Here is a 23,085-nt window from a genome sequence, read left to right on the forward strand (position 1 = left end):
CACCTTGATTAGTGCCTGTAATACCTACAAAGCCCTGTAATACATGGGAACACTGATTTAGATAAAATGTTTCTAAAGTCTCTAAGAGTTTAGCATAGCACCTGGCACACAGTAGGCATTTAATAACTGTTGACTGATCAAACAGCCTGCTTTTTGGTTCCTCATTATATGGACAACAATTATGAAAATGACAATCAGTTCTGCTAAATTTGTTAAAATAAGTTGCAGAGAAACTTTAGAACTCTACATATGCACATATATCTTTTTTTTCTTTCCTATATCCAAGGACTTGGAATGCAAGCATAATGTGCTCCCAGTTCTGTGACCCAAGTCAGAATTAATGCATTCTCTATACCAGACCCAATGATTCCTAGTTAACTGTTTCTAAAGGAACTATGCATAGTGAAATTATAATTATACTGGGGTTATTCATAATCACTTTAGCAAAAAATACTTAAAATGAGAACATAATGGAAACAACAGAAAACCTAAAAGGCTAACGCTGCACAATAAAAAGATGGTATATGACTCAAGAATAGCAAAAGCTTATTGGTGATTCATCTGTAGAGTGGCTGTATTCTCTGATCTCTAAGACAGAAAGTTACGCAGGGATTTGCTAGTCAAACACCAAAATTTATTAAATCCTTACTCTGTGTAGAGGCATTGTGCTAAATAATGATGTAACAAAGAAATGTAAAAACACAGACCCTGTCCTCAAGAAGCTCACATTCTAATGGGGGGTAGGGTGGAGATAATATTCAATTAACTATGTACATATTTATTGATAAAGAACACATGGAAGGTGATCTCAGAAGAAAGGTACTAATGTGGATGGGAGGGGGGCAAGGGCTGAGAGGAGACACAGTCCAGGAAAGAACTCTGCAGAAGATGGAATTTGAGCTAAGTCCTAAGGGAAGCCGGGGAATTCAGGAGGCAGAGAGGAGGAGAGAGAACCCTGCAGGAGAGTGTGGGGGAAGGGGTAGTATCCAGAGCAAAGACATAGCTAGGAGATGGCATATTCTGGCCAAGTTGTGGAACTGCCTAATATATAAAAGAAGATAACCATAAGAAGACTGGAAAGGTTGAAAAAGGTCAGATCGTGAAAAGATTTAAATGCCAAATAGAGAAATTTGTATCTGATTCTCAAGGTAATAGGGAGTCAATGGATTTTAGTGAGGAGGGCCGGGGGTAAGGTGACATCTACATTTTAGAGAATTTACTTTGATAGCTGAGTGAAAGGTGGACTGGAAAGCAGAGAGACTGAGGCAGCAAGAAGCAATGAGAAGGTTGTTACTACAATGGCTCAGGTGAGACCTGATTAGGGACAGCAGTGGCTAAGTGAGGGGAGAGAACAGGATGTAGGCAGTAGATGGTGAGAAGACAGAAACAATTTGACCACAGACTGGACGTTTCGTGTGATTGCAAGCAAGGACAGTGAAAAGCTTGAGGACAATTCGATGGTTGGGAACCTGAATGACTAAGAGGATGGTGGTACTCTGGACAGTTCTATCAATATCAGGAAGAGGGGAGGGTTTGTGGGAACAGTCATGATTTTTCTTTCAGACAGACAGGTCAAGATATGCAAAGGGAAACGGTGATGTGAGCAGGAGCTCAGGTGCTAGACTGGGGCTGGATATAAAGAAGCAGGAATAGAGACACAGAGAGGGTAACTGGGATATGATGAGCAGGTCATCAATCTTGTTTTCTATTCTTCTAGTCTGGAGCTCTTATTTTATCAGTCTAGTGAAGCCGGGGTGGGTAAGGGTAAATCCCCCATTATCATTACAAATACACAAGTTGTCATTCTAACAAAGCCAGAGAGAGTCTCCTGAGAAATTGAGAGGTTAATGACTTGTTGGGAGTCACACTGGCAGTTCATGTCAATGGCAGGAACTAAACTCAGGTTTTTCTGACTCCAAGGCCAGCTGTTTATGTTATGCTGCTTTCCTGCTATGAAAGATAGTTCTGGAAAAGCTTATCTTTAAAGAAATATATTTTTGTTGGGTGGTTTACTATAGGTATGCACATATGAATTAAATGAACTCTGGAGGAAAATAATATTCTCTCACACGATGGAAGAGAATAAACAGCAAAGAAAAAGGATAATAACTTTTTTTTTTTTAAGCAATCGGGGTTAAGTAACTTGCTCAAGGTTACACAGCCAGTTATTTCTACGTGTGGTGCTGAGTGTCTGAGCCTGGGATTTGATCTCCAGGTCATCCCAACACTGGAGCCGATGCTCTTACTCGCTGTGCTACCTGGCCGCCCCAGGATAATAACTTTTAAGTTCATATGAGGGTACAAGGTAACATGGCTAATGGGGGAATTTGCTTTGCGTGACCACATATTTATAACAAGTTTTGTTTTTCTTGACTTCTCAGTGGAAGAAGAAGGGAAAGGAAGGAGAAAGAATTTGGAACCAAAAGTAAAATAAAATTGATTTTTTTTTAAAGGGGGCAGCTAGGTGGCAGAGTGGATAGTGCCAGTCCTGGAATTAGGAAGACTTGAGTTTAAATCTGTTCTCAGACACTGACTGGCTGTGTGACCCTGGGCAAGTCCTTTAACCCCTCAATTCCTCATTTTCCTCCCTGTAAAATAAGCTGGAGAGAGAAATGGCAAATTAGTCGAGTATCTTTGCCAAGAAAACCCCAAATAGGGCCACAAAGAGTCAGACATGCCTAAAACAAGTCAACAACAAAATCTCCGTTCTGTTCCTAAATACCTATTTGACCTTAAACTGATTTATTTTCTCCAGATCTCAGTTACTTTACTCACAAAATGAAAAGGTAGATCCTATCTCTAAAGGTCCTATCCACTACTAATCCAATTTCTTTAGCATGCTTCCACATTTACATAATACAAATTCTAAGTTTTATCATGTACAATAAAAATAAAAGTATTTCCATCCAGAAGATATGAAAAATGCAAAGAAATATACCTCATGAAATATCAGGTACAAATTCTCAGATTTTCACAAACTTTCAGTGTTGGAAAGGCTCTCAAAGCTAAGCCAATACAACCTATACCCAACTGGTAGTTCTGTCTACAATATCCCTGACAAGTATTCATCAGTGCCTAATGAAAGAAGTCATTTAAGTTCTCAGACACTGATGATGGAGGAGATGCAGCTAGGCAGTGGTAAATGTGAAAAACTCAGTATGAATCACCAACGTGATTCGCACGGCAGCCCCAAAACGTTATGTTTATCTTAGCAATAACAGAAGCATAGTGGACATGTTAGCTCTTCTGTGGGCTCTGCTGTGAACCAGCCCCTTCTGTAAAGAGACATTCACAGTTTTCTACATCAGCCATTTCTATTTTGGGATAAGCCTAATGCTCAGAAATTTTTTTTTTCCTTAATATCAAACCTCTATCTGCCTCTCTGCAGTTTCTTTATGGCGTCAAAGAAAATAGGCAAATCCTTATTAAAAAAAAAAAGAAAGAAACTTGAAGATAGCTATTATTTGGTGCAGCAGGAAAAGTGCTGGGCTTAAAGTCAAAAAGGTCTGAATTAAAATCTGGCCTCAGATACTTACTACTTATGTGACTCTGGGCAAGTCACTTAACCTCTGTTTGCTTCAGTTCTTCATGTGTAAAATGGGGATAATAATAGCCCCTATCTCTCAGGGTTGTCATGAGCACCAAATGAGATAATAACTGCAAAGCTCTTAGCACAGTGTCTGGCACATAGCAAATGCTTTATAAATGTTAGGTTGTTTTTTTTCCCCCAATCTTTACTCCTATACATAATCTTGTTTACTCCAAATTGAACATCCGTTCCTCCAACAGACCCTACTATATAACAGAGTCTCAAAACTTCCCATTATCCCATTCAAAATTATCCCAGTATTTCCATTATCCTACCTCTACCCCTTACACAAGGCAGCATGGGGAACAGAATGCTGGGCCTGGAGCCAAGACCGGAATTCATATCCAGCTGCAGTTTGCTGTGTGTGATGCCCCACACAAGTGACTTAGCCTTGGTTTGCCTCCATTTCTTCAGCTATGAAATGGGGATAATAACAGCATCGACCTCGCTGGGCTGTTGTGAGAATCAGATGATGATGTCTGTGAAGCGCTCAGCACAGTGCCCAGAACACAGGAGAAGCTACAGAAACGCTGATTTTCTCTTCCCGCTTCTTTGGTCTAATCTGTCAATATCCCTCCTAACACACTGCAACCAGAACTGCAAGGAGTGCTCCAGAAGGGGCTGGTTCACGGCTAGCACACAGAACAGCTACCATGTCCACTATGCCTCTATTAATGCTAAGGTAACATAATGTTTTGGGGCTGCCGTGCTGCTCACATTGGTGATTCATACTGAGTTTGCACATTTACTACTGCCTAGCTGCACATCCTCCATCCTGAACTTACATGTTTGTTGTTGTTTTTTAACCCAAGGCGGGTCTCAATATTTACTCCTATTAAATTTCATTTCTATATATGATTTCTATTAACTCTTCTATGCGAAAGTAGATGCTACTTATGAAAATAGCTTAGAGACAATTTTTAAGACAACATCTGAGTCAGTTTATGAAACTAATCTGCTCCAAAAAAGCAACAAATATGTAGAGGTAAATGAATATTAAAACACAAATCAAATTAGCCACTAGTTGAAGGGAGAGGAAGTATTAAAAAAGGATAAAGTGAAACTGCACCGTTTTCTGGCCAGAAGGCCTATGTGTTGCATTTGACTCCTTCTGCCTCTTATGGAGATCTTAAAGAGGCATGCATTCTATGTGACAGGAAATGTTCAAGCCCCCACACCAAACTTTAAAGCTCATTACAGTGACTATTTTATACATAGCTGGTCTCTTTATATCAGAATCACCCCCAATTTAATGAGCTTGGGAGAAGTGATTGCTAGGGATAAAGTCCCATTTATAAGTAATGGAAATTACTTACAGGAGGTAGATTATGAGCACTCCAGGATGAATGGTGACTTAAGTAGAATGGATTCAGTTTGTGGAGGTGATTTTCTAGTTGTGTGACTCTAGGCAAGTCACTTAACTTGTTTGTCTCAGTTTCGCTGCCTGCAAAACGGGGGTAATCACTGCACCTACATCTCCCAGAGCTGCTGTGAGAATGAAATGGAATATCTATAAAGTACTTAGACCAGTACCTGGCACATAGTAGGTGCCAAATATATGCCTGTTTCCTTCCTTCCATTAGGAGTGGGGCCAGATGACTTCAGAGTCCCTTTTCTAGCTCTGAGAGTCTGTGATCCTGTGTCTCTTCTACTAGAACCATGAAGTCAGAGGTCAGGGCTACAATGGGACATGTTCTTTATTCAACAGAAATGGCAAAAGCAAAGATGAAGGCACCACTTATGATTAAAAATACAGAGTAGTTTGATAATAAGCCAGCTCAAAGTTTGAGCACAAATAAAAGGGAAGGGTTTTTTACTCCAAACTAAGAACTAAAGGTGGTATTATAACATAAAAGCTAAGAATTAATGAGAAAGGTACCAAATGATATGGTAGTCGTCTTTTAAAAATCAAAATATTATATGTGAAAATAAGAATTACTTCCATAAGAGATTATATTTTGACAAATAATGTGTGGGAAATTAGTGGATATAAATTTCTGGAATATTAAAAAGGAGAGTCTATCTAAATTTCATTTAAGTATGACTAGAGAAGAAACTTGCCAATGTGACACTTGAAACTTGTATACATTGAAACACAAATTCAGGTTAATCCATTATTCTCTTCAAGGCAGAGAAGTTTCTAGACAGCACCAGCACAAATACATACTAGTGGCACTGCTCTGCAAGAATCCACAAACCACTTGGGAAATCTGACACATTTAATTTAAGTCTTCCATGATCATATATTCGGGCATGTTTGACCAACCTAAGTACTGAAAATTCTCCCAGTGATATAACAAGAAAGGACATTTTAAATTGGGCCAAAAAGTGGAAACTGATATTTAGGGAGCAATCACCAACAACAGGCCAAGGTTCTCCTTACATTCATGTTCTTATGACATAAATGCCAACTCCCTCTGTATACACATACAAACTTTCATCACCATCTGAATGTCTGCTAATAGCCAGCTTGATTTCCATCTCTAAACATAAAAGACTAGCCATTTAAAAAAATCATTAATAAAAACCTAGAAAATCTAATTTTGTGGCTTAGACAAGTCCCCTTCTTTCTCTCATAAAAGTTAAGTACATTTTTTCTTCTCAAAAGGAGAGATTGAGACAAAATTTAATATACCATTTAGACTTCTCCTACAAAAAACTTTTGAGTTTTGAAGATAGGGGTAACACCAACGTCGTAGGATTCTAAATTACTTGAATTAAAATGTTAACTTTTTTTTTTAAATCACACTGCATAGTTAACAAAGGAAATCAAGTTGCATACATTTTTAGGTTGTCATTCATCAGCAGAGTGAATTGGGAACTGTGCTGATTAATTTCCTTAAAATTACACTTTATTATACAGTCCTAAGTATTGATAATACTGAAACATGTAACAATTTATATTTGCCTTTCTAAAATAAAATCTAGCGTATATACATTTTTGAAAGAACAATATTCCTCAACAGATTTTAACTAATGCTATTGTAAATAAAAATTTTCTAACTACAGTTTTTCCTGATATTCTCTATTCTGTCCTTTAAGTGCACTGATTATTTTTTTTAGAAAGAAAACGTCACTTATTCAATACAGCTGTCAAAAAAAGCAGGGAAAGATATAGGCTCTCTGCCTTTTTTCCTTGTAGGTCATTCTTAGGCTGGAAACTAAACACCATAGTATATCACCGTCACAATTAGATTTCATTAACAATGATAAATAGCAGTGTGAGTGAGTAGATGCAGAATTATAATTCTTAAGAAAAACATTTACAAATAATTACAGGAGACCTTTGACATTGACAAAAGATATGTTCCAAAGGTTGAACAAACATGGACATTTTGCAAATACTGTATTGTACCCACCTGGTACAATCAACAATGAGGGGGGAGAGAATGCATAAAATGTCTCTATACCCTCCTTTTTCTTTTTAATTCTTCCTCCCAATAAAAGAAAGGATGGCTTTGATTAGTAGCTAGCAGACTAAACCAGAATAGCTAAATTAAACTAGTCTCAACAGAGAAGACCAGAATGGACTGGAGGATTCTGAGGTTTACTGCTATCTATGCCAGTCCTAATATCTCAATTTCGACATCAGCATTTTATTAGAAGAGCGCTAAACAAAAGGTACAAAATAGGTAAAATGAATTTTTATCACCTTCATAATTCCTCATCCAAACTCCTCTAGGACCTCTTGCTTTCCTTTCCTTCTGCAGATACCCAATTGGACTCAGGCTGCCCTCTGACTGTCAAAATGTCTCTCCCCAATTAGATCCAACCTGGGTAATTGTCTATATTCCTCCCCACCCTAATTAAAACTCCCAATCCCTTAGTGATCATTGGGTGGTGATGTGATTAATTGCATACAGATGTGATCACCAAGCCTGTATTCCTAACCTTATTTGGTTGCTCTAGCATTGGCTATAAGTCATGCCAGAAAAGGGCATCTACTGGTCTTTAATACACATTACCAATAAGAAAAGCCTCCTAAATATAATCAGCTGGAAATTATTCAGAGGCTAATTCAGTTTGTGGATGGAAATAAAACACATATCTTTGGACCACTTCTTTCTACTTATCCAACAACTTACCTAAAAATTATCTAACAGGAAAAAATGTGTTAGTCACATGTCAAGAGAGCAGGGTACCCCATGGACAAAGATAAGGAGTGGGTTGGACCAGATGGTCTCTGATGCCACCCCCAGCTCTGCAGCCAGGATCCTATGATCCTAGGGGCATGGGAAAATGCAAGGAAAACTCTGAATGCCCCACTACCATCTTCCTAATGTCAGGAAGTCCTCCAGAACATTGGACAGATGCCCTAGGGCGAACTTTTGGGAGAATATTTACAAGGAGAATGGAATGGGCAAGAACACATGGATGGTGATCTGTACCACTGAAGAGAACTCTCAAATCAATGAGGGCACAGATCCACGTGAGTTTTAGGATATTCAATAAGAAAATCACTGGACCGCCTCACATATAGGAAAAAAATGGCCTCTGCAAGTTCTTTCAGCTCCATATTGGTGATCCTAGGCATCTTCAGGTCACAGCACAAGAGTTCTTCCAAATGCCTTGTTTCATTTGGCCTATTAGCTTTGACCGCTGACACTGCAAAAATTTAAGATGATCACCAAGTAAGCCCTAAGGGTGGAGTAAGGGTACATAGGGATAAGAGGAAAGGAAAAAAAAGAATGTGACACTTATTCCTCTTTTGGCAATCCCAGTTATATTGCTGCTATCCTCATTTAAAACAAAAAACATCACGGAAGTCAATGAATTAGTTTGAAAACATCAGAATTCCTGGGTAATCCTCCCATCTGCTACAACTTGCTTTTAGCAAGTTACTTTACCTCTCCTGGGCCAAAGGGCTCTTATACAATGAGACACCATCTTTCCTTCTAACACTAAATTTTTTAAAATTTAATTCCAAAAATCTCAGCAAATGTGGAACTTAGGAAGTAAAAACTGAGAGAGGAACCCCTAGCTACCTAAACCAAGATTTATCTCCATTATCATGGTAGAGACCTGGCACTCACAATGGTCCCCACAAAACCTTTGATAGAAAAAGGCTGGAGGTAACTAACTACAATATCCATACCATTAGGCTCCCTGGGATAAGAAAGATTTTGAAAATTACATTTTTAAAGCTGTTTTCATTTTTCAATTATATTTGTGTATCTGAAGCCTCAGAGAAATTGATATTTATAAATCTCATAAATGCATAATGTTAACCAAAACATGTTAGAAAATATTTAACATATAAATAAAATTCAATATGGTATGCCCTTGTTATAAAATAACACAAATCCAAAAAGGAAGGAGCCAAGGCCAGAAACACTTAGAGGTAACTGGTTTTTCACGCTTTATTGCCATCTAGACAAAAAGGAAAAACTATTTATCACATGTTTCCAATCACGTTCACAAGAAAGACTGAATGTGCCATCTGAGCTCTATGTAAAATGGATTATTTTAATATGTGTTCCTAGGAAAACAAAACAAAAAGTAACTCTTACCTTTGTAATAAGAATTCGGTATTTATCTAGCATAGTCTGGTTGTCATGGCAGCCTGCTAGTAACTGCCATACCTCTGCCCTTAATGCTTCTGGGACTCCACTCTTCACCAGAGTGGACAGTCCTTTGGGCCGTACACGAAGGTTATTGTGCCTAGGAAAAGGAGAAACAAAGAAAGAGAGACAGAGGGAGAGAGAGAGAGAAAAAGAGAAAACAGTCAAGATAGCCTTTGTCAATCCTTCAACCACATAATGTTAAGAAATCTATAAACAGTTTTTCTCTGAATTCATGCAGTTGCTATGGAAAGTATATTTATGAATTTATACAATATGGTAGCTTTAAGTTAAAAAAATGAAAGGGGGTAAGAAAAAATAGGGGATATTGAACTCAATTGCATCACTAACTTCATTATTTAGTTCTACTTTGTCTTAAATTATAGAACTAAAACTCTATGGCCTTCAGGAAAAATGTTTTCTTCTTTTCTCTTCTATTCCTCAGTGACTATGGTCTTAGTTGTGAGTAACAACTTTAATGAAACAGTCACTCAGACAGTCAGGATATCTCCTGAATCCTAGATTGGAGAAGAAAGGAGACTGACCATGGTACATCACCCAGGTAAGGCAAGGAAGTGGGGCAGTATAGATCACTGACTATTATGGTTTCTAGGATTCCTCACCAAAACTCCATTTGGAAAGAAGGATGATTTAGGATTGATCCTATGGAAATGGATCCAAACTGGAAGGGCCACAGGAGTACATTCAAATTCTATGGGGTCAACTCATCGAAAAAACAAAGACCAGAAAACTCACCCCAAACCAGGAAGCAATGTCTCTTTTCCTATCAATTATAAAACTGACTTTAAGAATTAACTTGACTTGTGCAGCTAGGTGGCACAGTGAACAGAGACCAGCCCTGGAGTCAGGAGGACCTGAGTTCAAATCCGACCTCATACACTTAACACTTACTAGCTGTGTGACCTTGGGCAAGTCACTTAACCCCAATTGCCCTGCCCTGCCCCCTCCAAAAAAGCAAAAAAAGAATTAACTTGACTTTATCTCTAAACTCTATGATTCTGTCGTTTCAAGAACTACACCAAACTGGAAATAATCTGAGGTCATCTTTACCATTAATTCTTTCTCCTCATAAGAACCCTAGAATGTGTACAAGCTCCCCTCAGAGGACTTAACTCTTTGATGGAATCACCAATACCCTAACACCCTCTCCCTCTAAGCACTGTATTCCTGCTGGAATACACTTAAAAGTGTCCACATTTATAAGGGGGCAGAACACTAGCACAGACCCTCTGTGAATCTACAGCTTTACTTTAGATCTAATATTCTGTTTCTCAGCCTCTCCACTGAATTCTGCACCCACTTCAGCTCCACTTATCATTTATCATGCACCTACTATGGGAAAACACTAGGAACATAGAGGCAAAACCAAGCCCATCCTTGCTTTCAGGGAGTTTATACTGTAATGAAGGGATGACACACATACACTGAGAAGTAAAGATAATCTGAAGAGAGACAGGGAACCAAGAAGAAGAAATCAAAGAAGCCTTCACAGAAAAGGAAAGACTTGACATGAACCTTGAAGGAAGAGGAAAATTCTCTAAAATATTGAAGTGAAGAATAAATGAGCTGGATACCTAGGGGTAAGAGATATAATCCATGTACCTGGCTTAAACACTGAACTTGGACCCATGACTGTATATTCAGATTCTTCTCCTGCCCACTAACCTAGCTTAGATCTGTTTATTCCAGGCCAGTCAGTTTTCTCTGACTATAAAGCTAAAACAAAGATCCTCTTGTTTAGCATTAAGCCCTACACTTGAATCACCTTGAAGGAAATGGAAGAGGAGGCATTTAGGAAGGACTGCCATATGCCAGGAACAGTGCTAAGGACAGGGATAATAACACAAAAGGGAGACAGTCCCTGCCCTTAAATTAAGGATCTTATACCCCAACAGAGGAAAAAACACAAATAAAGGAGTAGTGGCCAGAGAAGGGAGTTTGGTCTAGAGATTCAGAGATTTTGAGCAGAGTCACAGGGGACAGCAGCGGATACAGGCCAGATGGCAAAATGGCTGGGTAGACATCTGGAAGGAGGTGAGAAGCATGGTTTGATCTCAGGTCAGAGACATATAATGGGCTAGGGAATTAGCTATCGTCAGTCACCCTCTCATCAGAACAACTCAGCTCCAGGGCAGGAGACCCAAAACTGAGTGAAATAGTTCTCCAGGGTTTAGGGACAGATTCTGGAGATAAGATCCAGAGAGTTCTCCTCTCAGTGGGAAGAAGCTGGACAGCCCCAGTTTGGAGAAGAGTGGAGATGGCTGGACTGACACCAGTTACTCTGAATAAGGGAATGCCACATTCTATGCAAATGAGAGCATCATTCATGATCTGCAATGAACCCATCATTCAGGGTTTCTACCCCAGTGAACTATGCTCCTAGTATGGTCCAGTCCTGTATCGTGGCCACATACAAATTCAGGGCCAAATGAGCGGGACTCTCACCACATACTACATTCTAGACAAACTAAATTCTTCACAATCCCGAACTTCCCTGATTCTGTATCTCTGCACACCCATATTCCATGCATGGAATGATCTACCTCCAGATCACCTAATTAATGATATTCTTCTCTTCAGGGCTCAGCCAAAGTGCCACCTTCTCCACAAAACATTCCTTAATCCTCCAGTTATATAAGTAGTATCTCCTTGCTAAAATCTCTCACTAAATTTAATCATATTGTGATTTGCATTACAGGACAGCTAGGTAGTGCAGTAGAGAGAATGTTGGGCCTAGAGTCAGGAAGACTCATCTTCCTCAATTTAAATCTGGCCTCAAATACTAACTAGCTGTATGACCCTGGTCAAGTCACTTAATCCTGTTTGTCTCAGTTTCCTCATCTGTAAAATGAGCTAGAGAAGGAAATGGCAAACCACTCCACTTTGCCAAAAGAAAAAGGAAAAACAAACAGGGTCACAAATAGTTGGGAAATGACTGAAACAACTGAAAACAGCAACAATTTGTATTACAGCTCTTTGTATCAGGCCGTCAGTCAACAATCATTTATTGTATGCTTACAACAATTATTTCTGTGCCAGGCCCTGTGTGAAGCAATAGGAATTCAATACAAAGCTCTCCCCGCTAATAAGTAAGAATAGTCAAGGCAAACAAATTCATGTGTTTGTCCTTTCTGAAAGTGTCTTATTCTGTTCCTACTGTCAAGTACTTCTCTGCTGAGAAGTGAAAAGAGTGATTCCTCATGAGGCTTCTACAGTCATAATTGATCAAGGGATTTTTTCATTCGCTGTCTTTGTCTCATCAGAATCTTGCTTAATAAATGCTTGTTGATTGATAAATTGGTGGTCTTTCAGAGTTGTTTTTTTCATTGTATTACCACCATTATATACATCAAGAGTCCATAAGTCTGATTCGTTCATTTCTACAACACTGATGTTATAATATAAAGTCTTTTCCTGTTTCTGCTTACTTTACTCTGCATCAGTTCATCCAAATCTTCTTAGGCTTCTGTCTCATTGTTTCTTATAGCTTGATAACCTTCTGTTATCTTCATATACCATCATTTGTACAGCCATTCTTCAACAAATAGTCAGGTAATTTGTCCTAGTTCTTTACTACAAGAAATGCTGTTATAAACAGCTTTGTATATATGGGCCTTGGTCTTTTGGGGGTATATGCTTCATAGTGGTATCACTAGGTCAAGGCAAATTCCATCTCTGCAGAGTTCTAATTAAGTTCTTCTTTATATGGGACCAAAATCTGCTTCTGTTCAACCTATCCAACTAATGATGCTCTCTGAGCTAAGAAAAAAAATATGTTAATTCCTCTTCAATATGTCAACCCAACCCTTTAAATACTTGAAGGTAGCCATCATGTTCCCCGTTACTCTTCTTTTTTCCAGGTAAAATATCCTAACATAGCAGGGTCTCCAGTGCCCTAAGCATCCTGGTCACTTAATTACCTTCTCTGAACATACTTTATCTCATCAAAATGGTCCCGAAAACATGATGCCTGGATCTAACACAGTATTTTGGATGCGGTCTGCCCAAAACAGAGGACCACAGGATACCATTCCTCTTGTTCCGGAGGCCTCTATGCCCTATCCTGGAGTTCTAAGACAGCATTGGTTTTTAAGGCTGCTATTTCACACTGAGTCTGTTGTCCACTAAAACAGTGAGATCTTTCTCTTCATGTGAACTGTTTTCTAGCCACAGTTCCTCTTACATTTGTGAAGTGAATAATTTTAAGTGTGAATGATTTTAAAAGTAAGCCTGATGCCTGATAAAGTACATCTTACGGGATTCTGCCCACCATTCTATATCATACACATCCTTGAAAATGCTTTTCATATGATGTCTCATTCATCTTAATGAGCAACATGCTAGAGCTTACTAACTTTCATTATGTACCTTGGCATTAATGTACACTTTTGATTCTTCCGAAATCATGTGTTACATATTTCACAGACATGAAATAAAAGTGAAGTAGCTTGGGATCACATAAAACAGAGGTGTCAAACCAGATTAAAATATTAGAGAAATGCAAATTAAAATAACTCTGAGGTACCATCTCACACCTAGCAGATTGGCCAATATGACAAAAAAGGAAAATGTTGGATGTTGGAGGAGATGTAGGAAAACTGGGACGCTAATGCACTGCTGGTAGAGTTGTGAACTGATCTAACCATTCTGGAGAACAATTTGGAAAGGCCCAAAGGTCTATAAAACTGTACAAATCCTTTGATCCAGCAATACCACTACAATACCACTATATCCCACAGATATAAAAAAAAAAAAAAGAGAGAGAGAAAGGACCTATCTGTACAAAATATTTATAGCAGCTCTTTTCATGGTGGCTAAGAATTGGAAATTGAAGGGATGCCCATCAATTGGGGAATAGCTAAACAAGCTGTGGTATATGATTGCAATGAAATATTATTGTGCTATAATAAATGACAAGGAGGAAGATTTTTTTAAAAACCTAGAAAGAATTACATGAACTGATGTGAAGTGAGCAGAACCAGGAGAATACTGTACACAGTAACAGCATGTTACTTCATGCTCTTCATATTCATATGTTCTTCATATTCAATGAAGACCTGTGAATGACTTAGCTATTCTCAGCCATACAATGATCCAATCCCAAAGGACTCATGATGAAGCATACTATCCACCTCCAGAAAAAGAACTGATATTGTTTGAATATAGACTGAAGCATACTACTTTTCACTTTTTTTCATTTTTTTTAATTCAAGTCTTCTTATACAAAATGACTAATATGGAAATGTTATACATTAACTTCAAATGTATAACCTATTATCTGATTGCCTACCATCTCAGGAAGGAGGAAAGGGAGAGTGGGAGAGAGGGAGAGAATTTGGAACTCAAAACTTTAAATAGAAATGTCTAAAAAAACAAAAATTTTTTTAAATGTAATTAGGAAATGTTTAACAAAATAAATAAGAATACAACAAAGATATGGTTAAAATGTGGTTTTTCTAAGTCAATCTAAGATCAGCTTCTATTTGAGTTGGGCACCTCTGATTCAAAAATGTGATTCAGTTTTAGTCCCAGGTCACTATCAACAGTACCTGCCTTAAACATATACACTGATGGATTAACTCAAAGGGTGGCTAATTATCTAGTCTGAATGAGCCTATTCTCTCATGGTTCTCCTTTTTCCAATATGACTGCTCACTCCTTAATCAATCACTTCTGCCGGACTCTTATTTGTGCTGGGACTCTACACTGGGCCCTCTGCTCTCCTGCCATGCCTGGACTGAATGCTCTCCTCAGCTCCACCTTCTAGAAGCCCCTGAGCTTCCTTACAAGCTCAGCTCCAATGTCATCTCCTACAGGACCTCTACCCTGATCCTCTCAGGTGTCAGTGCCTCCATCTTGCTGACACTGCTTTCTATCTATGTGTTCAGGTTATCTAGGAAAAGAAAGTAAGCTCCCTGAGGGCAGACACTGTTTCATTTTTGTCTAAATTCTCAAAACCTAACATAACTCCAGGTACACAGTAGTAAATAATAAATGGTTATTGAATGAACCACACATTTACTTTATACATGTAGGTTTTCACACATTTTGTACACATTCCTGACTTTATCTTCTTAGCTTTTCTTCATCCTTGTACATGAGCTATTATAGTGATAGTCATCAATAAGTATTCATTTAAGTGTCTGGAAGATTCTAAATAGAGTGTTTCTACTGTGAAAATTGGTCACTACATAGATCTTCAGCTTTCCCCTGGCCACTTTCTGTGTTGTGGTCACCCATGTTCCCTCTCCCACTCCCCCATCCCCTCGTTCTACCTCGTATTCTGAGAACTATAATCATAATAACACCACCCCTGGCTCAGGAAAGACATCGCCCTGCTGCTCCATTCACCATTCCAATGGCTTCCCAGACCAGAGCACTCTTCCCTGGCCACCATTACCCTATGTGTCAACAAGCATTTTGCTGTCTCCCCCATTAGAACATAATTCCTCGAGGGCCATGATTATGTCATTTTTTACTTGTATCCCACTGCTTATTACATAACAATTAAGTATATTTCGTTCATTATTTCATGTGTACAAAAATCATCACCACAACTTTTCTACTTCACATCCTTTTATGCTACTCTCTTCCTACTGTCACCTCTGAATGATTATAATGGATAGCATGATAAGTTCTCTAAGGGTCATCTTCTTTTTTGGAAGTCTGCTTCAATCAGTAAGTTAATAGAGATTCTGGATTCTTCCAGAATCCACTGTAACAACTCTCACATAAGATAAAGCTTTCTAGGAACTTACGTTAAAATCAGTGTTTTGACTTTTGTCCAGCTCCCATTTTTTTGGATGTGTCATTTATATGTTAAGACTAAGCTGTTTTTATGTTGTAAATCATGATCTTTTCATATTTGTCCTAATTTAGCAACTCAATTCACCCTTCCTCAGATTTTGAAATGACTGCTACATCTGTAAGCTGTCTATTACTGTCTCTTAAATTATTATGATCATGTTTCTCTCCACTGCCCTTTAGAGGAAGTTATTAAGGAGATGATGTCAGGAGGCAATGAGGCATAGGTGAAAGGGTGCTAAATTTGGAATCAGAAAGTATGAATCTTCCAAACTCTTCACATTAGGTCACTTAAATATTCCCCACAATCTTTTCCTTCACCATAAAACATAAAGAGATAGCCCTTCTGGAGGCTAGGTGGCACAGTGAATAGAGCACCGACCCTAGAGTCAGGAGGACCTGAGTTTAAATCTGACTTCAGACACTTAACACTTGCTAGGCCTGTGACCTTGGGCAAGACACTCAACCCCAATTGCCCTGCCTTCCCCCCTCCAAAAAGAAAAAAGAGAGCAAGATAGCCCTTCTTCTTGACAAGGCAAACCCATCAACATACTCCATTGATCACATTCCCTCCAATCTTGTCCAGCAGAATGCCACCCCCCCATCCTCCCAACTCTCTAATTCTCAATCTTTCCATATCTATTATTGGCTCTTCCTTTACTTCCAACAAACAACCCCATGAATTCCCTATTCTAAAAAACAAAACGAAAAAACTCAATTCAACCATCCCTGCTAGCTATAATCCTGTATCTCTCTCCCTTTCTTGCCTAAACTTCTTCTGTTAAAGACATCTACACCAGGTACCCATGCATCTTCTCCTCTCACTAGCATCTAAACCCAGTGCAATCTGGCTTCTGACCTCATCATTCAACTACAACTGCCCTTTCCAAAGTAACTAATGATATCTTAATGGCCTTTCCCCATTCTTCACCCTTCTGACTTCTGTTAAACATCTGAATTTGTCAATCACCCTCCTTGCCTAAACACTCATTCCTCTCTAGGTTTCTGTTATGTGGCTCTACAGGTTTTCCTCCTATGTGTTTGACCTCTCCTTTTCAGTCTTCTATGCTGGTTCTTCACTCACCAACACTGAGGGTATCTGTCATGGGTCTTCCCCTTCCCGTTCTGTGCTACCTAGTTAGTGATCTCATCCCAAGAGACCAATTATCTCCATGCAGAGTCTCTCAGATCTACATATCTAGCCCTCATCTCCTTCCTGAGCTCCATTCTTAAATCACCAACTGCCTTTTTGACATCTCATACTGGATGGTCTCTACATCTCTCAAAGTCAATATGACCCAAAAAGAATTCAGTAGCTTTTTCTCTTTAATTCACCCCTTTCCAGGCTCCATATTCTTGTTTAGGTTACCACCAGATTCATATACCTAATTTCTTTGGTTATCCTGGCAAAACTACAGCAACTACATTACAAAGAGTAACGAGAATATTTAGTAAGTCATCTTTCAGAAAGAGGATCATGCTTAAAGCCATCAGACTCTATCTATGACCAAGAAGGACCGAAGCCCCTGGACACAGCTGGACTGAAAAGCCTCAGTATCATCTTTAGCTCTTCACTCTGCTCCCTTACACTCGCCCCACGTGTCCGATCTGCAGTCAAGCCCTGTCATTTCTACCTTCATAACTTATTTCATGTGTGTCCTCTTCTCGACTCACAATGCACCTACCATGATAAGGGTCCTCATCACCTGTAATGGGAATCTAAGATCTTTCCTGCCCCTTGGCCCCTTGATAGGCTTAAGTGACTCTGAGAACCTTCCCTGATTTAAAAATATAGTCTGCCCCATAATAGGCTGAATGTGGTCACATGGAACCTGTGGTAGGAGGCTTGTTCTTCAGGAACACCCACACCTTGTTACTTTGTGATTGGGCAGTGGGTCAAGAGGGTTGTGACATTCTCTAACCCAGGAGAAGGCTATATATACCCTGATGTGAGGTTTTGCTGTGGGGCTCACTTTGGGAAGTGTTGTATGATTTGGCCAGATGAAACTCTGGGCAGCCGTTGAGCCCCCGGTTTTGAAAACCCAGATGTTGGTGCTTCCCTCTCTGGTGAGGTCAGGCAGCTGGAGGCCCTGTCTGCTTAATTGTGTTATTTTCTGTTGTAACTTCCGTTTGTGTTCTCTGAAGTTCAGCGTGCTGACTCTTTCCCCTGAACTAGGTAAATGATATATGTTTGATTAAAGTAAGATTGTTAACCCATTTTGAGATGCTTTGAGCAGATTTAAGAACCTGTGCTAGCAGCCATCCTGGGTATGCTAGGGTGCTTGCTGCTGCATCACCTCACACTTGAATTATTACAGTAACTTCCTAGTTGGTCTCCCTGGCCTTAAGTCTCTCCCCACTCCAGCCCATCCTCCCCTCGTTACCAGAGTGATTTTCCTAAAGGACAGGCCTGACCTTGTCACCCCCCCCACCAATCTCCTCCCTATTACCTTACAAGTAAAATATAAAATCCTCTGTTTAGCTATCAAGGCCCTTTACAACTTCATCACTTCCATTTATGACAGACAGACAGAGACAGAGGAGAGCAGAAGGAAGGGAAGTGGAGGAGAGGGGAGGGGATGGATGGAGATCTCACATGTATATAATTATCTACAGGCTGTCCCACTCACTTTGAGGGCAGATAAAATGCTTTTGGCTTTCTTTGTATCCCCAGGGCTTTCTTAGCATAATGACTGCCATATGGTAAGTGCTTCATAAATATTTATTTATTTGAGGAGTTGTGCTACCACAGACAAGTCACTGAACCCCTCAGGACGTCAGTTTCTTCATCAATAAAATGGAAAGACCAGAACACTATCTGCTTTGTATCTTGTAAGGAAAGTGTTTTGAAGGTAAGAAGGCATGGATGAGTTGCATTTTGTGCAATGGAGGGCATACCCATGGTGATGGGTTCATGTATGCATTGAAGAACTGATTTAAGTATGAAACTTAAGCATTTTCCTTTTCTAAGTTGTTATTAAGTGACTGACACATATAGAGCTTCCAACAGAACCAAACCACCAAAGAATCAGAGTTGGTGACATAGGTATTTGTTTGAATGTATGTCTAGATTATAATTCTCTTAATCGACTGCAAGTTCCCAAATTGCAAGGATTTTCTCTTAGTTGTATTGCCAACAACTAACACAGTACTTACCTATTATAAGCGTTTAGTAAATGTTTGTTCAACTGACTGTAACAATGCTTACCTACTGTAAGTGTTCAGCTGAATACAGTGATGATACAGATGTGTGTATTTTGATGTTTTCTCAATATGTAAACATGTACATACATATATGTGTATATACACATCTGCATCATCACTAGATTCAACTAAACATTTATTAAGCACTTAGCTACACACAAACATATATTTTATATGTGTATATAAAATGTACATAAAAGAAAAAAGTTGTTACATGGTATAATCCTAATTGCCAAAAAGATAAAGTCCCCATTCACTAAAACCTCTTAAGAGCTCTAGATTAGCTCATGTTAATGTGCAAGTCTTGTGCTTAGGTGCTTTGACTGCACAGATGATTGGAATGCCTTTGGAAGCTTTGCCTTTTCATAATGACCCCAATCCCATTTACAATTTTCCTTCTCTCCTGTATGCCCCTCTTCTTCACACTCCACCCTCGTGTCACGTAGAGAGCAACTCTTCTTTCTCTAATGCCTCATCAGTTACTTGTTCAGCAGTCAGGGAGCCCTACTCAAAATCTTAACATAGTAAATAAATAAATATAAGGCTTGCTTCCTGTGCCTGTGCAACAGGGTCAGCACAACAGCTTTCAGTGGTCCCTCAGCCATCTGTCTGGCCAGGCTTTGTGAAAGTATTTCTTGTAAAAATCAAGCCACAATTTGTCTTAACTAAATGGTACTGAAAAAGAACTAGGTTACTCCTAAAACTGATAGATTAACATCTCTAAATTCTTGGTTATCTTGGTAATACTGCAACAACTACATTACATACAGCCACTGTATTACTTATTCTTAATAGGTCATCAGTCAGAAATAGGATGTTATGCCTAATGCTATTAAGAGTATATTGATGACCAGGAAAGATACATAAAAAGGATAAATTTTTTTTAAGTACAACTGCTTTAAATATTTCTGGTAAAAATATGAGTACATAAGGCCATTATTTCAACAACATCATCTGTTGTTATCAGGATCTGTCAGGATATATATAACTGGTTATTAAACGTGTTGAATTCCCTAAGTTCAGCAAATTATAAAACACATTTTATCTAATCTTTTAATGAGTGAACAAATATTAAATGTACACAGTAACTTTTTCATTTCATGTGGAAATAAGGTGGTATTAGGCTGATGTAATACTTTAAATAAGAGTAACTAGAAAGGTACAGTATAAATAGCAATTCTAATCCTCTTTAAAATTTAAACATCAGTTATTTTGATACAACCTTAACACTGACATATTATGTAGTAGATATGTCTTCTAGTCATATCATCTAGTGTCATATAGTTAAAGCACACTATGTAGATGAAAATCTAATTTTTTTAAATCTCCAAGAAAGAGAGATTTCAAAGGTAGGCTAGTTATTGTAATTAAAATAAGCAGAAAGTTCATGGGCAGCAATAGACAAAAATATGTTAAATATCGTCATTAAAAGGTCTTTGATTTTAAAGAAAACAACTTTGGTAGAAATACAAGAATAAAAGCCACATTACTAAGAGTTAAAAAGAAATTGGAAATGATAAAAATTAAAGGTGAGATGAATAAAATTGAGTATCAAAAACCATAGAATTAAGAAATAAAACTAGGAGTTATTTTTATGAAAAAACAAAATAGATAAAACAATAAAGTTAATTTGGTTAAAAAGAGAGAAGAAAACCAAATCACTAGTCTGAAAAATGAAAAGAGTGAACATACCACTAAACAAAGATGAAATTAAAGCAATTATAAAGTATTATCTTACCCAATTATATGGAAATAAATTTAACAATCTGAGTGAAATGGAAGAACATTTACAAAAACATAAATTCCCTACACTTGCAGAAGAGGAAACAGAATATCTAAATAAACCTATTTTAGAAAAGGAAATTGAACAGACCATAAATTAACTTCCTAAGAAAAAAGAACTAGGATCACATGGATTTACAAGTGAATTCTATCAAACATTAAAAGATCAACTAATTCAAATATTAAATAAATTATTTTGGAATAACAGGTAAAGAAGGGATCCTACCAAACTCCTGTGACGAAACAAGTATGATACTGATACCTAAACTAGGAAGATTAAAAACAGAGAAAGAAAATTATAGACCAATTTCATTAATGAATATAGATGCAAAATCCAAAATAAAATATTAGGTAAAAGATTACAACAACATTATTACAAAGATCATACATTATGATCAAGTGTAATTTATACCAGGAATGCAGGGATGGTTGAACATAAGGAATATTATTAACATAACTGATTATGTCAATAATAAAAGTTTTTTAAAATCATATGATTATATCAATAGATGCAGAAAAAGCTTTTGCTAAAAGTACAACACTCATTTCTATTAAAAACACTTGAAATGACTGAAGGGGAAGGTGGCAAACATTACAGGGGATGGGACACACAGAAAGCACTAAACAAATGCTTGTTCCCTTCCCTTTTTTTCTTCCTGAGGGAAGCAAGTGGGGGAATGGGAGGAGAGAAAATTCTTAATGCCAACTGCCTTTCTCTACATTGCATTGTCCCCTTCACCCGGAATGCCACTCTTCTCTCTTCAGTAGATCCAAAGTGTATCCAATTTCTCAAAACAAAACCTGGCTATCTCCCTTAATAGTTTGCCTAGAAAAATCATTAAATTCCCATAACTTTAAGTGGTGGGAGTAGAGCTAGAAAAAGAAATATAGACATATAGAGAGTTGAATCACAGGAAAATAAATTTAGAATTTTAGAAGAAAAGCCATGGTAGACTTTTGAGTAGTGATGTGAAATGCTGAAACTAATCTACTTTAAGAAGACTATTACGGTGATCAAATACAGAATAAATGGAGAAGGGAGATGCTTTAGGGAGGATGAACATCAAAGAAATTGGTAAAATTATTCTAAGCTAAGATATAGTGGCAGCACAAATGCAACAGAAAGGGGCGGCTAGGTGGAGCAGTGAATAGAGCACTGGCCCTGGAGTCAGAAGGACCTGGATTCGGATCCGGCCTCAAACATTTAACACAAAAAAATAGCTACGTGACCTTGGGCAAATCATTTAACCCCAATTGCCCTCCAAAAAGAAAAAAAAATGCAAGAGAAAGATTCAGTCTGAGGGGCGGCTAGGTGGCACAGTGAATACAGCAGCAGCCCTAGAGTCAGGAGGACCTGAATTCAAATCCAGCCTCAGACACTTGACACACTTACTAGCCGTGTGACTTTGGGCAAGTCACAACCCCAAATGCCCGCAAAAAAACCCAAAAAACATAAAATAAAAAAAAGTGAAAGATGCAATCTGAGAAACATCATATATGTATATATATATGAAGAAAACATTAAGAAACAGGATACAGAGATTCAAAGAGAACGAAGAGAGCTTCCATATTTCAGACCTAGGTGACTAAGACACTGGTGGACCACTTACTTGTATTGTGAAATTTAGGAAGCATTTGCTTAGGAAGCCAATTCTATTTTTGAAAAGTTTAGATTGTTGTTTTAGACAGAATAAATCTGAAGTGACAAGAATTCTTATTTACCTAGGGTCTACGCCCTAGCTTTTTTTTTCTTTTTTAGCATTTTAATAAGTGGACTTCAACATATCTGTTTTCCTTTGTAAACCCATAGATTTTATCTGTTCATTTAAAAAGTATTATTCTGAGAAGGGACCCACAGGATTCCCCAGACTGCCAAGGAAGTCTGTGACATAATAAAGGCTAAAAAAAAAAAAACTGATCTGAACTGAGATATCCTAAATGTAACTGAAAATATGGGCCAGAGATAGAAACATGAATATTATTAGCACATGAGAGAGAGGTTAAACCATACATCATATGAGTTCTCTATAGGAAAAATAGAGTTAAAAAAAAGACCAAATGACACAATCTTGTGGGGATATTCATCTTTAGGGACTCTTACTAAGGTTTAGAAGAAGAACAAAA

At 38.1% G+C, this 23,085-nt stretch overlaps 1 protein-coding gene across 5 annotated transcripts in view; it reads right to left on the bottom strand.

The window, feature by feature from the left end:
- RABGAP1L (RAB GTPase activating protein 1 like) overlaps window positions 1–23,085 on the bottom strand; it is a 694,415-nt gene that overhangs the window by 482,504 nt on the left and 188,826 nt on the right. For all 5 annotated transcript variants that reach the window (XM_069065530.1, XM_069065529.1, XM_069065528.1 and 2 more), the window contains one exon: window positions 9,100–9,250. In XM_069065530.1, the coding sequence (XP_068921631.1) occupies window positions 9,100–9,250 (151 nt within the window). The remainder of the gene's footprint in view (window positions 1–9,099; window positions 9,251–23,085) is intronic.

The sequence above is a fragment of the Petaurus breviceps genome, unplaced genomic scaffold (genome assembly GCF_028583685.1).
Source record: "Petaurus breviceps papuanus isolate PSGF00001 unplaced genomic scaffold, PetGlider_PUasm1.0 90692, whole genome shotgun sequence".
In the NCBI taxonomy this organism is placed as follows: domain Eukaryota; kingdom Metazoa; phylum Chordata; class Mammalia; order Diprotodontia; family Petauridae; genus Petaurus; species Petaurus breviceps.